General features: G+C 40.5%; 1 protein-coding gene across 3 annotated transcripts in view; it reads left to right on the top strand.

Annotated features, from left to right (window-relative positions):
* The first annotated feature begins 4091 nt into the window (after window positions 1-4091).
* The window catches only part of ACMSD (aminocarboxymuconate semialdehyde decarboxylase), a 77337-nt gene continuing 64877 nt past the window's right edge, over window positions 4092-16551 (top strand). Inside the window, exons 1-2 of one of the 3 annotated variants that reach the window (XM_090279434.1) lie at window positions 4092-4286; window positions 14543-14587. In XM_090279434.1, the coding sequence (XP_090135560.1) occupies window positions 4230-4286; window positions 14543-14587 (102 nt within the window). In that variant the 5' untranslated portion in view covers window positions 4092-4229. The remainder of the gene's footprint in view (window positions 4287-14542; window positions 14588-16551) is intronic. The other 2 variants (XM_090279441.1, XM_090279428.1) reach the window with 2 other exon arrangements.

A 16551-nucleotide genomic window follows, 5' to 3' on the forward strand; every position in this document is an offset into this window, starting at 1 on the left:
AGGAAACAGATTCTTTTCTAGAGTCTTTCTCAGCAATACAGCCCTACTGACCTGCTGTGGACTTCTTACATCCAGAACTATCAGAGAATAAATTTGTGTTAGTTTAAACCACTAAGTTTGGGGTAATTTGTTACAGCAGCAATTGGAAACTAATACAAATTTTGTTTCTGAAAGTGGCATGCTGCTGTAACAAATACATAAAAAAGTGAAAGTGACTTTGGAATTGGGCAGTGGGCAGAGGTTGGAAGAATTGAGGTGCATGATAGAAAAACTATAGATTGCTTTGAACAGACTGTTGGTAGAAATATGCATGTTAAAGGCACTATTGGTGAGGGCACAGAAGGAAATGGGGAACATAAAAGAAAGTGGAAAAAAAGAGACCCTTGTTATATAGTGGCAGAAAACTTAGTTCAAGGGGGTGTCCTACAGTTGCGTAGAAATCAGATGTATAAGTGATGAACTCTGATACTTAGCTGAGGAGATTTCCAAGCAAAGTGTTAAAGTTCATCCTGGTTTCTTCTGGCTGCTTACAGTAAAATGCAAGAGGAAAAAGATAACTTGAAAAACTACTAAGGAAAAAACAAAACAAAACAGGACTTGATGATTTAGGAAATTCTCAGCTTATCCAGATTGCAAAAGATGTTGAAATTATGAGATTCAGTCATGAGAACATTTCTTGGAGACAAAAGCCAAGAGTGTGGCTAGATAATTAACCTTTGGCTAGTGCTTTAACTCCTTAAAATAGGCATTATTATTGCTGTTTTAAATATTTAATATTATTTAAATTTATTTATATGATTACTAGTTTCTTCACTCTTCACTCAATCTTACATTTCAGACCTTGTTTCTGTAGTGGTTTCATCCTTTCAGGAGTACAGGCATATCTCATTTCATTAAGCTTCACTTCACTGTGCTTCACAAATATTGTGTCTTTTACAAATTGAAGGTAGCACTATCCACCAGCAAAAAGATTGTGACTCGCTGAATACTGAGATAATGGTTAGTATGATTTTAGCAATGAACACTTTGAAATTAATGTATATACATTGTTTTTTAGACATAATGCTATAGCACACCTAGCAGACTATAGTATATTATAATTATAACTCCTATATGCACTGGGAAACAAAAAAAAAAAAAAAGTGTGACTCCCTTTATTGTGATATTCACCTTTTTACTGTGATCTGGAACCAAACCCACAATATCTCTGAGGTAGGCCTGTACATTATTAGAAATTCCTTAAGTGAGGGTCTGTTGGTAGCAAACTCAGTTTTTATTTGAAAATACCTTTACCTCTTCATCATTGTCAAAATAAAATTTTAGAAGGTATACAAGTCCAGGTTAATCTGTGGCATAATTGAGGGAACTTAGTTGAAATGGTTTCCTCCAGAAAAAATTTGTATTTCCTTTTTCTGGGTGTGGATGAGGAGAAAGTAGTTGAACATTACAATGTCTCTGAGCCTTTTGAGTATATTTTCTATTGTCCCGTGGCTCCCATCATTGTTGTGAGATGTTGGCTGTCAGTCTATTTACTGAGTTTTGAAGGCATTCTCCTTTTCTCTCTAGCAGTTTGTAGGATCAAATTTTTACTGTTGGTGTTCTGGTAGTTTTATTGCAAGGTTTCTTGAAATGGAGTTCTTATTGTTAATCTTTCTCGATCTAGGTTTTGAGTCTTGGATCTGTTGGCTCATCAGGTCTGAAAATTTTTAAGCTATTATCTCTTAGAATATCTCTTTCTTTTCTTTTAGCACTTCAGTTAGACTTTTTTTAGACTTTCTTTTCTATCCCTTGTACTTTGTGACACTTTCCTATAGGCTCAATCTCCTCATCTTTCTGTGCAAGTCTTTCTGCCAGTTTATTAATTCTCTTTTCAAGTTTGTCTATTCTGTTGTATAACCCATCTGTTGAGTTTTTAATTTAAATTACAATGGTTTCATTTATGAAAGTTCTATTTTGTTCTTTTTCAAATTTAGCCAACCATTTGATAGTCTTTTGGCTAATTTTTAAATTTCTATTTTTTAAAACACTTTATATATAATACATGTATATTCTCTGTTTAATAACTCCAATATACATGTCCTTGGAGCTTTAAATCTATTAGTATTTCTGTAGTTACTCACTCATGATGGCTTTTTTCCTCATGTGTGTAGAATTTTTTATTATGAGCTAGTATTTTGTTGACCTTGATCTGTGCATATGAAAGGGACTCAGTTGGAATTATTTCCTCCAGAAAAAATTTGTATTTTTATTTTCTAGATATGTGTGGGGAAGGAATAGTTGAGCATTACCAACCTGGTACCTTAACTAAAATTTTAAGCAGGTGTCTTGGATCAGTACTTTTTAAAGAAGTTCTCAAAGAAAGCTTTTTTTTTCCTTCTTCTTTTCTTCTCACCATAGTGGAGAGAGATTTCCTTACAGACTCCCTTTGTTGACCAGTGGATATTTTTCTAGTCTACTTTTTCACTAAGGGCCTAGCCTCTTTAAGAATTCTAACTTAATGAGACAGTCTCAGCTTTCACAAGCACATGGTATGACCTCCCACTCCTTTTTGGAATAGTAACCCTCAGAACTCTAGGATTCTGCATCTACATTGCCTGAGTTCAAATTCTGGTTTTACCACTTATTGTTCACCATGAGCAAGTCACCTAGCTTCTCTGTGCTTCAGCTCCTCTTATATAAAGTGGATGTTAGTAATCTTCCCTCATAGGACGGTTATGAGGAATAAATGAACTGATATGAGCAAAATGCTTAGAATAGCATGTTGGCTCATAGGAACTGCTCTGAAAGTGCTTACACTTACTCTGGGTATTGGTGTGTTCCTCCATGTATGTTTAAGACTTACTCATTATGTTCTGGCTCATCAAACTTTTTTTTTCAAGTATTTTGAGGATTTTATTTTTTTTCAAGCAACATTTAAAAGTGTGCTTATTATACTTTACCCAGAATTTAGTTGAGTACCCTAGTAGGAAGGCTTCTTAAGACTACTTAGTTCCTGTATTACAGAAACTGAGCTAAAGGGAACATCCCAAAGAAGGTTCAAGACTTGTCAGGGGCCTTAGTCCCTTGGACAATTTCAGCTTTCCAGGAATAGGAAAGGCTAAACATAGAACAATAGAGGGCTGCTTTGTTCCAGGCTCCTTTTAGAGGCATGGCCATGAGCCCTACTTTATATTCCAGTGAAAGTCCTCCCCAAACTGCTCTGATGACCCTCAATAAAAATGACTTATTTCTTCTTTTCCTCACAGTTAGGGCTGTGCACAATTATTTATTAGAATATATGTATCGTTTTATCTCATTTAGTCTTATATCATCTGTACATAGTACTTCTCAATAAATGTTTGTTAAATGCATGGATGAGGCAATGGAAAAAAAACATATTTGAAGAAGGAGCTCTTTCTATGATGTAAAACTAAAGCTGAAACTTCCCCAACTTGGCAACATGCCAAATTTTCATGACCAGTGTTCAGGAGGCAACTCACTGAACAAAAGGCAAAAGCATTAAAATTGGTTGCTTCTGGGGAATGAAACCAAGCATAAGAAGTGGTGAGTCAGGGATCTATTATTTTTCTTTAAAAACACTCTGTACTGTTTGGTTTTTAACCAGGTACTACTTGATTTTTTATTATGTATATCTTGATAAGAATTAAATATTTAAAAACAAAGATTAGCCCTGGCTGGTGTGGCTCAGTAAACTGAGCACCAGCCTGCAAATCGAAAGGTCACTGGTTCAATTCCCGGTCAGGGCACATGGCTAAGTTTCGGGCCAGGTCCCCAGTTGGGAGCAAGTGAGAGGCAACCATTGATGTCTCTCTCGCACATCAAAATTTCTCTCCCTCCCTTCCCCTCTCTCTAAAAATAAACAAATAAAATCTTTAAAAATAAATTAATTAAATCGAAACAAAGATTAGTCAAGTTTGGACCTGCTATATTCAAAAGCAGCCTGTAATAATTTGGCCTCATAAGGTTTAGTACAGTCCTCTAAAAAAACTTTCTGTGCTCCACATCCTGATTAACAAATAATTATTTACCCAAAGCTAAACTGACAAACAGAACTTTGAACTTTAATAAGGCAGCTTGAATGGACCTAGAATTGGTTGAGCAGATTTCTGACCAGTGCCTAAACATAGCTACAAAGGGACAAAGTAAATCAATTATCTCCATGGTTTTCAAGGAGATCTCTTAATATCAAAACCTCTTTCTTTATACACTTCTCCTCTGACCCTGTGGAGATGAAAATTGACATCCATAGTCATATTCTACCAAAAGAATGGCCGGATCTAAAAAAGGTAATGGTGATTAATTTACTGAATTATTTTTGGAACTTCTTCAGGGTTTCTCAGTGCCTCTATTATAGACTTATCTCTTCTTTGAGTAATGAGATATTACATTTTTTTAATTTAGGAGTGCTTTAAAGTTATTTTGGTAGTTCTGATTTCCTAGTTTTTAAAAACAACTTTTATATTAATTTTGAAAATACGTTGATCAAGGAAGTAAGTGTTTTCTCAAAATCTCTTTCCTGAAGTATTCTTTAAAATTTCTGGACAATTTAAATCAGGCAATTTTACTTCCATTTAAATCACATATTCAGCTGTTAGGAAGATATGTGCCAACTACAAAATTTAAAGTTATAGTTTCAAGGAAGAGACTATTTAAAAATAGAATGTGATAGGTCCAGGACTTCTAAAACATCTCCTTTTCCAAATGTTGAAAATAAGGTTTAGCAGCACCAAGAGATAACTTGCAGAATTTTCTGTAGTCTATTTTAGGACACTGTCTGAAACCTTTCCCTTTTGATCATCTTTAAGCTGTAAATCCTTGTTATGAACTAGAGAGAAGGAACATCAAAAAATGTTAAGAGGAAATGACATGTAGCCTTTGCACAATGAATATCTCTAAAGACTGTTCTCCGTGTTTCTCAGAGGATGGAAATTTCCTTTCGTCATTAAGAACTTTTGAATAAATAACTGTAACTGTGAATAAAACCATTAGAAGGTAGGAGACATGAATGAAATTTAAAATTGACTTGAGTTTATTCTGGCTAAGTATCAGGTTTTATCCCATCTTAAGCCTTCCCTAGAACGTTCACACCACTAATGTTTCATTTTTTTTAGCCCAAGTGAAGAAAAATGAATTAACCTAAGCTTTAATTAAATAGCAGGTCATTGTGCAAGTAGATGAGAATATCTTCTTCTCATACTTGTTAATTTTAAGTGTTCCTTTGTTTATGGTATTTTAAGTAAAATGGGTGGTAGACATTGTGGATTGAAAAATACAGATGATGCTGAATCATCTTTGAAAGGCTTTCCAATTGCAGCCAATTGTGAAAGTTAACCCCATCAAACTTACCCCTCCCAAAGGAGTCTGAGTGCTTACACGGGAACTTGCTGTTCTGAATGCTGCTGTCCTCATCAGAGTTTATTAAAGTGTAAACACTACCTCATAGTTTTAGTGATGACCGCCCAGAGCAGCCTAAAAAGATGCCTCTTCTGCTAAGGGGAGAAAACTCTACCTAACAGCTCATGCCACAACCCGCCCCCCCCCCCCCATTACTTGTCTTCCACCCTGAAGCCTGACTCTAGTTTGTCACAAGAGCCTGTAATTTCTAAGTGCCCCACCTAATACGGGGCCCTAAAGGTATTGTTAAAACTGCCTAGGAAGCTGAGGGATGCAGAGCATGGGGAGGCTACAGCCTCAAACGGGTGCCCCAGAGACTCAGCAAGTACGTGGTCTGCTGTCTTTTTTACCCCACCTGCCATCCCTTTTCCAGGTATTGTCTCAAAGAGGGGTGGGGCATTCTGTCATATAAACCATGCGTCTGTCTAGCACTCTCACACGCTGCAAGTAGATAACTGATACACTTGATGAAGATGATGATTGTGATGATTGTGGTGATAGTAGTGATAACCATAAGGAGCAATATGTAACTTGATTCACATAAAATCTTGTGAATTGCAGAATACATAGGATTTATATTATCAACCCTGCTGGACAGATAAAGTACTGGAGACTCAGAAATGAGCCTAGGATTTCAGAGTTATGTGACCTTAGTGACCCCTCCCCAGCACTACCACCACACCCAACTGAGAGAGCTAGTCTAGGAGAATATCACTGCTATAAGGCACATACCTGCTTCCTTCTGCCCCTCCGTGCCTCCCTGGACACCAGCCCACTCCTGAACTCCCCAAACCCACTTAGGGCTTCATCACCGGGCCATTGGAACCTGGCTTCCAACCTGCAGGTCAAACAATTGGATCTGTTACATTGTATAGGTTTCCATTTGAGTGCAGGCAAACCAGAGATGAAATAACTAGCAGAAAACAGTTCTGTGTTTTCAAATTGAGAGGAGTGAGATAAATAAAAATACATTAATTGGATCCTTCTCCCTCTCTCTCCATTTTCAGTCTATTTGGTCAGAGTATATTGAGTGTTAAAGTGGCAATAGTTAATAGCAGATTTTCTTTGGTGTTCATATAGTTCAATAGTTACAGCAGATTTTTCTTTGTCTTCCAAATGTTTCTTAGTGGGTAAATGTTTCAAAACATCAGTCTCTGATTTTTTCTTTCCATTTTTCAAACTGTGCAATAAAGGAATGAAAAGAATAAGCCCGTACTAGTTCTATGTTAGAAGATGAAGCCTGTTTTTTCAAACCTGCCTTTCTCTATTAAATATTAATAGACATACTTCAATAACCCTGACCTCTTTATGCAATGAAGAAACAGAAAAGCAGAATCAACATGCCCAGCTTGATGATTAACTAATGACTACAAAGGACTGGGATTTGAGAAAACTTTTCCTTTTCACTTGCTAAGAATAATTTTAGTCAGAGTTACAGTTAAGATCTGTGAGGTGAAAAGAAAGCAGATTGGAAGGGCACTTGATTAAATTGTTTCTAATGAATCAGGACCCATACATCCGCTGTCACAAATTAGAGGTTGTTGGCTAAGAAACCATGGTGAAAATTATTTCAAGTTGATCCATCATTGCTCATAAAAGCAATGATGATAATAAGGTTTCAACTTTTTTCTTCAGCAAAACTCTACTGACCACCTATTATGTGCCCAACAGTAGTGCTTGCAAAGATTCTTCTGATTTTAAATGGAATCCAAAAATTCCAGCCTTTAGTAAGCAATAATTTAATTGCATTTATTCACTGTCAGATTTTAGGAGAAAAAAATCCCAGGCGTAACTTGACTTTTAAACAACCTCTGTGAAGATATTTAGTTTCATCACCCAGGAAATTTATTACTCACCATATGAAAGTGTGAGGTCCCCAAGACATTAAAAATGTCATTCACTTCACCAACCTCATTCATATATATCCAATTCAGAAACACATCCTTTGTGTGTAGAACTAAATTCCCTTGAATTTTTTAATTTGTTTTTTTTAAGTATATTTTATTGATTATATTGTTACAATAGTTCCAATTTTTTCCCCTTTGCTCCCCTCCGCCCAGCACCCCCCTTCCCCGACAATCCCCTCCCCAAGTCCATGCCCATGGCTCACCCTTTCATATATTCTTCTTCTTTTTTTTTTAAATAATTAATTAATTAGTTAAATATTTTAACAATAAAAAATAACAATCCCTCCCTCTCAGACTTAAGACCCTTTACAATCTTATAAAGGACAATGGACGAAGGTCTCGAGCTCCTCTAGTTGCTTCAAGCTGGACATGGTCGTCGTCCTACCTACCCTTGGGTCAAGAAATCCCTAATAAGAGTGGGGGTGTGGAGGGGAGGGTGGCCTTCCCACAAGGGGAAGGATCGTGCAGACTCCAGGTTGGTTGGCTGTCTCTGGACAATGGTGTGCTTGGTTTAACAGGCTGGCATCCTTGTTGTATTCTGGGGGCAACAGGGTTAAAGGACATCATTCAATCCGTAACCACTAGATGACAAAAGACAGGTATTAATTTTTCAATGTCCCACATTAGGGAAAAGAAGGGCTTCTTTAGAGGAAGGTATGCCAGGTACATCTCACCTGTCCAAAACCCTTTTGCCCATTATACTTAGTTTAAGCTGAGGGGAATACTTTAGGTTTCCCCCCTCTCAGGCCTCTGGGCTCTTTCTATCCAAGCCATTAGGATAGAAAAGAGAAACCAGTTTTAAAGTGAAGCCCACAGACCACCCCGTTCTTCACCAACCCAGCCACTTAGTTCAGCCAAACCATTGAGTCTCAGGAGGCAGCAATGCAGACAGGATTAAGTGAGGCCTATACGTACAGACAATCACTCAGGTAATGAGATCGTAGGCTTATGCCCTTTGAAAACAGAAAACACATGTTAATTTATGTAACATAACCCACACACAAGTTTATAGATCTGTAGGACTGTCTTATCGGAAAGACATCCAGTTGCAAGGCATTTGACATTCTTCTTGCCTGCAACTTGAATATCTTTGATAATGCCACAGACATAGTTTAACTTTCAAATGAAAACAAATTTTAAATGAAAAGAAACTTTAAAGACGGTTAGCTGCACTACTTTATAGTCTACCACTGGGCATTGTGATCTTCCTTGAATCTTGATTTTTCTCCCTAAGATTACCCTCCTTGTCATTAAAGGGACTGCATTAAGTTCATTTTTAATTTATCCTGTTCATTTGCATAAACACAACAAGAGCAGCAAATGATCACTTATGATCTTTAGTTCTGCTTTGCTGGAACTTATGCAAGGAACATTTAGGGTGACCTTCAGTCTGCCCTTCAGGGCACAGAAGCTGAGCCACATACCTGGCATTCAGCCTTGCCTGTAAACACCTGTCTTTTCCAGGTCCTCCTGGTTTTTCATTGTGCCTTAAGGTCCCTTCTAGCCATCTTTCAGGAAAACAACTTTCATTCCTTCCCTGGAAAGATTGCTATGGACCGCTCATCCATCCAAGGTACCAGGCCTTTTATCTCGTGGACTTTTATTACCTTTGAAAGTCAGTCCCAGTTGCTCAGGGCTTTTTGGTAACAACCAAAGCCCAAGCATGTCTCCTTTAGGCATGACATTCCAGTCAAAGTCTTAGTCAAAAAATCGTTATTAACAACTGCTCTTATTAGTTTTATGCAAAGAAACTTAGGTCATTACTTACTTCTTTAGAATGCCAAATTCTGGAGGGATCAGATAGGGAGAAAATATATACAGTGTGAAGGAAAATCCTTGTCCTTCTAATATTCACTGAACTTGCATTTCTATTCTTTATATTTTTATTTTTCCCCCCCACTAAAAATTTTTCTGTTTGTTTGTTTTTCCATTACAGTTGTCTCACTTTTTTCCCCCTCTTGCTTCTCTGCACCCTGTCCCTCCCTTCTCCCACATTCAGTCCCCACCCAGCTGTCCATGTCCATGGATCATTTATACATGTTCTTTGACTAGACCCCTCCCCTTCTTACCACTTCTCTCCCTCCCATCTCCCCCTTTGTTACTGTTAGTTTATTCCTCGTTTACATACCTCTGGTTCAATTTTGCTCATTTGTTTGTGTTGTGCATTAGTTTCCTTTAACAGGTGATAGCATAAGGTAATTTTCTTTTGTTGCCTGGCTTATTTTGCTAAGCATAATTCTCTCTAGTTCCAATCATGTTGTTGCAAATGGTAGAAGTTCCTTCTTTCTTTCAGTACTTATTCATTGTCATTTTCCCCCTTTGTACTCGTGTTCCTCTCTGTCTCTCTCTGTTTCTTCATCTTCTTAAAGCAGACCCTTTAGCATCTCTTGCAATACTGGTTTGGTGGAGATGTATTCTTTTAACCTTCTTTTGTCTTGGAAACTCCTTATTTCACCTTCCATTTTGAATGAGAGCCTTGCTGGGTAGAGTATTCTTGGTTGTAGGCCTTTGTTTTTCATTACTTGGAATATATTTTGCCATTCCCTTCTGGCTTGTAGTGTTTCTGCTGAGAAGTCTGATGATAGCCTTATTGGAGCTCCCTTGTATATTATTAGTTGTTTCTCTCTTGCTGCTTTTAGGATTCTCTCTTTGTCTTTGAATGTTGGCATTTTAATTATGATGTGTCTTGAAGTGGGCCTGTTGGGGTTCCTCTTCATTAGGACCCTCTGTGCTTCCTGGACTTGCATGATTCTTTCTCTCATCAAGTTAGGGAAGTTTTCTGTCATTAGTTTTTCAAAGAGGTTTTCTATCCCTTGCTCTTCTTCTTCTCCTTCTGGAATTCCTATGATACGGATATTATTACGTTTCATGTTGTCCTGCAGCTGTCTTAGAGCCTCTTCAGTCTTGTTCAGCCTTTTTTCATTTTGTTGCACTGTCTGTGAGTTTTTGTCTACATTGTCCTCCAGCTCGCTGATCCGATTTTCTGCTTCCTCTAGCCTGTTTTTAATTCCTTCTACTGTGTTCTTCAGTTCAGAGATCGTATTCTTCATTTCCTCCTGGCTCTTATTGATAGCTTCCATGTCCTTTTTGATGCTGGTATAATTCTCAGTAAGTTCCTTATAGTTCTTCTGGAGTTCACTGTAGTTTTTCTGGAGTTCTTTGTAGTTTCCGCTGAGCTCATTGAGCTTCTCCATAATATATGCCTTCAATTACATATCTGATAGTTGGCTCCCCTCTATTTCATTTAGCACTCTTTCTGGGGACTCTGCCTTTCCTTTCGATGGGGGGTTGTTTCTCTGTCTCCCCATTTTTGTGACTCCTATTGTTTGTTGGTGCTTCTTAGAATGATCTGCACTTCCTGGATCTGGCCCTGGCGGTGTCAGATCCTGTACCAGTCTGGGCCTAGGCAGCCTGTTGGAGACTTCCAGGGATCTACTGCCTTTGTCTGGCTTCTTTAGTTGATAATCTATTCAATCTGTGATTAGCCGTCAGGCTTAAGGACTGTGGGTGTGGCAGCTTAATTCCTGTAGGCAGGGCCTTTGCTTCCCCTCAGGCTGACGCCACTTGGCCGGGAATGGTCTGCCTGCAGTGTGGGGATGAGTCAGCACTGGGACCCAGCCGGCCGCTTCCCCAGCTCTCCCCTCAAAGCCACCACACCAAACTCTCCCCAAGCATCTCCAGTCCTCTCTGCCTTTCCTCCGCTTGAGCCCAGGGTAAGTGGGGGCCAAAATATTTTTGTATGTGATCTGCTTAAGAGCTCTTTTTCTCCAGCTGTTTCTCTCCGGCTAGCAAGAAACCCTGTGGCTTTTCGCTTTTCTCAGCTGGATACTATTTTACTTTCCACTCTGTTGCTGTAGGCTGGGAAGTTCAGCTGGGGGTTTAGACCCTGCCCTTCTCAGGGGGAATCCCCAGCTGCTGAGCTGTTTCTCAGTCCCTTCAGCTGCCACCCGTGTGAGCCCAGCCAGCCCTTCCGCGTCTCCGCACTCCCTACCGGTCACATTGTGATGTAGCGGCCTTTCCTGTCTCTCCGTGGTTATAAGACTTCTCTCCAGCTGGTGTTCGGTTGGTTATTCCAGATGATTTCTCCAAAATTGCGTTGTAAATCCAGACTAGTTCTGGGAGGAAGTTAGTGTAGCTTCCACTTACTCCTCTGCCATCTTCTTTCTCCGCTTAATTTGTTTTTTATTTGTCATGCCCATAAATGCCTATGGGACATTGGTCCTTGTCAGCGAAACATCTTCAGACTGTAAATGCTTCCTGGCATATACTCTGACCAAAAGTACTCCCAGGGTCATAAATTCCAGACCTCAGGCTGGTTCAACTTAGGATGAGAGCTGGGGGACTGAATAGGTCCCAGATTTGGAACAAAATTAAGCTGACCCACATAAGTTAGGTCTTTTCAAGGTGCCTAGAAGAAGCACAAAGTATTCAAATTTTGTGCTTTCCAGGAAAGGGGAGGGAGAAATATAGAGTGACAAAGGGCGCCTTCCTTCACAGCACTCCTTAGTGTCTGACCCTAGCGTATACCTTATTTTACCAGCTAAGGATAGAATAGGCTGTCACTACTATGCCACCTCCACTGCCATCACTGCCTGCCACCACTACCATTTCCATCACTGATACCACCGCTGCCACCAAACTCACTACCACAACCATCACCAGTACCAGCTCATGAACTCCACCATTGCCACTACCACCACCACCATCCCTACCAAAACCACCAGCATCACCATCACCACTGTTGCCACCACCATATCCACCTCCACCACCGCCATTCCCACTGTCACAAACATCACCATTGTTAGCACTGATGAGGTCCTTCTTATAAACCAGGTCTGGTGACAATAGCTTTCTATGAATTATCTCAGTTAATTCCCGTAATACCCTATGTCAGAGCCATTGCTGTTTGCGTCATGTTACACGTAAGGAAATAGTGACTTTGAGATGTTAAGTTACTCCAGCGAAGTCAAGTATCTTCTGAGAGGTTTGTTGTGTATGACAAGAGCCCTCTGTTCTTCCTCCCACTGCCTCTCTGAGCTTCCTCAGAGGGAATACTTTCTAACCTTCTAATTTATGGGTTAAAGTTCTATAGGGAATTAAGAAAAAGTAAGAAAGAGAGTGGGGAAGGAATGAAAGAAAAAAAGGGGGGGAGAAGAAAAACAAAATCTTTTCTTTTACCATACATTTCCAGTTTGAGAGTTTAAGTTTACTCTAAAGTAACTGATGGGGCCATCCACATTCCACCCCCTCCTCCAGCATAGATCTCTGAGCAGCTTTACTCAAAGGAAGAGAGGGGAAAAGCACAAGGATATTGAATGTGTGAAGGGAAGGGAATGCAAGAGGTTGGGGCAGGACACAGGTGAAGGAGAACCTGGGTGCAGGGAGGAGGAGCTCAGGCCCATGGTCCACTATTTCCCTTGCATGCCCAGCCTACCAACCCAGGTCCTCTGATATCCCCTGCTTGGGGAGAAGCAGGTAGATCTAGAATTAAGATGATTATTTGGTGCTGTAATCAAGAACCAAACTTATGTTTAGGTAGAATAAAGCTGGTATAAACTGACCCAAATTTTAAGAATTCTGCTGGGGCATACCTAGTCACAGACACAGATACATAAACACCTCTACGCCCAGTCCTCCGCTCAGTCTGGAGGAGAGAGCGGAGCTAGGAGGGATTTGCCAGACTTGACTTCCTCAAGACAACCTCCCTGTAATGACATAAGATAAGAACCAGCTACTGTTTGCTGGCCTCATCCACTATAACACATGAGAAGTTGTACTGATCTTCAGTTTCCTTAACTCATCTACCCATCATTGGTGAGCAGCTCTTCACATCATTGGCTGCCACACCTTCCCCTCTTAATCACAATTTGAGAGCCACAGCGTTGGAGCATGGAAATGCTGACTGTGGAAGTTCCTCTCCAATCTGACCCCAGACTGTCTTTCCAAACTGCCTTCCCTGACACCACTGACCCAAATTGTGGGTCAGAATCCTCCTCCTGCCTCCCAGAGAACTTCTGCACCACTCAATCGCAGCCCTTCTGACATGCGATTATGGCTTTTCAAATACCCTCCCCAGCCCCACCCTCTCGAGGCTGTGCTCCACAGAGGCTGGAACTTTTCTTCGCTTTTATTTTCTCGACCATAGTAAGGCCAGTCATAGGTGGGATTCCATGAGGGTTTGAGGAATGAATGAATGAATGAATGAACAAAATGAGATGTAAAAACCTATAGTTAATGAGTCACATATACCTATGTTCTTAGGCAGCAGCTTTCAAAATTTTTTATTCATAACCACCAAGCAGAAATATATTTTATATTGTGACTCAATATATATAATGAAAACAAGAGTTTGATGAAATGAATAACTATACACGGAGGCATTCTAATCTCTTCCATTCCATTTCATGCCTTTACCATCTTGGCTTGGATTTTCCAAAAAGCAGGTTCTGAGATAAAGACTCAAATGCAAGTAGTTTACTTTGGAAGTGATCTCAGGAAACACCAGTACAGGGGGGAAGTGAGGCAGGGAAAGCAAGGCCACCAAAGGAAGCGTAGGATGTGTGCCTCACCTCAGTCAGACCTCTGAACTAGTGTGTCCAGCGTGTTTATAGACAAGCATCCTCAGTCACCAGTTGAGGTCTGCTAAGGGGAGGTGTGGCTCTGATTTCCTGGTACTTCTGACCTGCTAGAAGAGTCTAACCAAAGTTGTTTTTGTGGCAACAGGGCCAGTGTGCACAGAAGTGTTAAGAGGAGGGAATGTGGGTGGAACACCAACACCATCTGCTACACATACTATTTTGTGTTTTTAGAATGTCTGGGTCACTATCCACTACATTGATTTCATGGATCACAACCCACAGTTTAAAGAGCAGTGTTCTAATAGGGTACTTCCTAAAGAGTAGTCCTTCCTATCCAGGTACTGTGGCTCCTGAAATAGCTTTGGTGGTATGCAAACAAATATTTTTTAACTTAAATCCTCATTTTAAAATTGCACCCTGCTGGAGGATAAAAGGTAAAACTAGCACTTCTATGATATGTTTAGAATTTTCTTCCTGAATAAATGCATTTAGGGAAAGAAAGTAAATTGGTTTAAATATAAATATTAAGTGATAAGTGGGTATGAATGAAAAATGGTCAGGTAAAGCTTGAAAGGATGGAGCTGGGGATTCTTTGCCCCTTTATTGCAGTCCTGTCCACTTTGCTCTTACAGTCTAACTGTGCCTCTCTCCTCGCCCCCGCAGAAATTTGGCTACGGAGGCTGGGTGCAGCTGCAACACCACAACAAGGTGAGTTTCTTCCAGCATGTGTGCACATGCCTCAGACCCAGCGGCATCCTGAGCCTGAGACCTCCCAGCTCTTCTGCCCTCCTATTGACTCTGTAGTAGGCCAGGGAGCAGCACTGATGTTTCGCAAAGTTATTGGAAAAACTGAGGGTGACTCCAAAGTACATCATTCAGGAAGATAAAATTGGAATTTGAGGAGCCATTAAGAAACCTTTCCTCCCCCACCCACCCCCAAACTAATTTTAGCCTTTACAGTATTGCTCTGCCTTAAGGGAGTGAGCTAGCCTTCTCCACAGGTCATTATTGGATATTAAGGCCAGCTACATAAATGGAACAGTTTAAGTTTGAGCATAAGCTAGAGAAGTTAAACATTGGAGACAGGGGAAAAGAAGCCACTGTTTGGCTGAGTTTGGTAAGAGGAAAAAGTGAAAGGAGGCCTGAGAATGAGGTCAAAGTCTAGAGCTGCACAGATGTCCGGTCTGACTTCATTTTCAGAGGCAGCAATTGCCTGTGTGGAGTTCAAAGGGAACATTCCTGAGCTGGAACACAGGCGTGTCTAAGGCAGGCCTGGAAGACTTGTGGTCTGGGAAGATGCAGTTACCCTGTGCACAGGTAACGCAATGCAATGTGCTAAGGTTAGGGCAGCTTTTGCACCAGGTGCTGGAGGACATAGACTTGGACACTAATATTGGAGAAAGCCTCCTGGAAGAAGTAATGCCCATCCTGAGTTTCAAAGCAGGGGTGACGGCTTGCCCAAGGAATAAAGGAAATAAATTTCCAGGAAGGGGAGACAGGGAGCAAAGGCATGGAAATATTTTTATATATATACCCAGACCAGCCAGTTTAGCTTCACTTGAGAACTTGGAAGAAATACAGAGGCTTTGTGGGCCTCAACCCAGACCTACCAAATCAGGAACTCTGAGGATCTGACCAGCAATCTGTGTTTTGACAAATCTCCACCTGATTGATGCTTACTGAAGTTTGAAAGCCACTGGCTATATTCATTCATTCACTGACTGATTTTTATTAACACCAATTTTGTGCCAGCAACCTCCCCCCATAGTCTAGACATGAGAAATACACTGGTGAACAAGACAGACATGCTGCCTGCCCCCGTGGTCCTCAAATTCTAGGGGGAGACAAAAAACCTGATCACTTTGGAAAATGGAATGAAAAACAGGAAGATTAATTGGGGCTGGCTGCACAGGCACGTAGTGAAGATTTGGAGGAAAAGGAAGGAAAACCTGGAACAGTGTCCGTGGTTCAGAGAACAGCAGCTGAGTCCAAGGAACAGACAGGAGGGCAATGTGGCGGCAATGTAGTGAAAGGGGCAAAGGGTAGGAAATGGGGCTAGTGAGGTATGCAGGGGCCAGATTTTGAAGGGACTTATCGTACATGCTAAGGAGTCTGGATTTCATTTTCCACACAATGCAAATTCTTTGGGGGGTCTTAATAGCTTAAAAAAACCACTTCAGCTGCAGCGACTGGATAGAGGCAGGCAAAAGTTTTGGGGGCAAAGGGGTGGGAAGCCGCTGAAGCAGGGACAGAAGCCTCATTAGATAGAGCCTTGGAGGTTCGGTTTAAGCCACTGAACTTAATCCTGAAGGCAGTGGGGAATCTGTATAGAGTTTTCAACACAGAATCTCTGGGGCAATTCACTCTCACCTTCATCACAGAGCATCCACTAAGGGTCGATTCAGACACTGAACTGTACTTCTGTCATGAAAAGTGCTAGTGATCTAAGCCATCTGTAAGTCTCCCCAAGGAAGGGAACAAACAATCTGAGTGGAGCTGATTACAAGGATACTAGGAAGCCCCAAATGCAGGGAAGGGCAGCTTGTGATTTTTTTTTAACTCCATATCCCCGGCTGCAGTCTGTAGCCTCAATAACAAAATCGAATGGCTTTCATTTCATTCTGTTTTCATGTCAAGAGATCACATAAACTTAACAGCAAACTTCAGAAAAA

This window comes from Furipterus horrens, unplaced genomic scaffold (assembly GCF_987537825.1).
Source record: "Furipterus horrens unplaced genomic scaffold, mFurHor1.1.pri manual_scaffold_1, whole genome shotgun sequence".
Lineage (NCBI taxonomy): Eukaryota > Metazoa > Chordata > Mammalia > Chiroptera > Furipteridae > Furipterus > Furipterus horrens.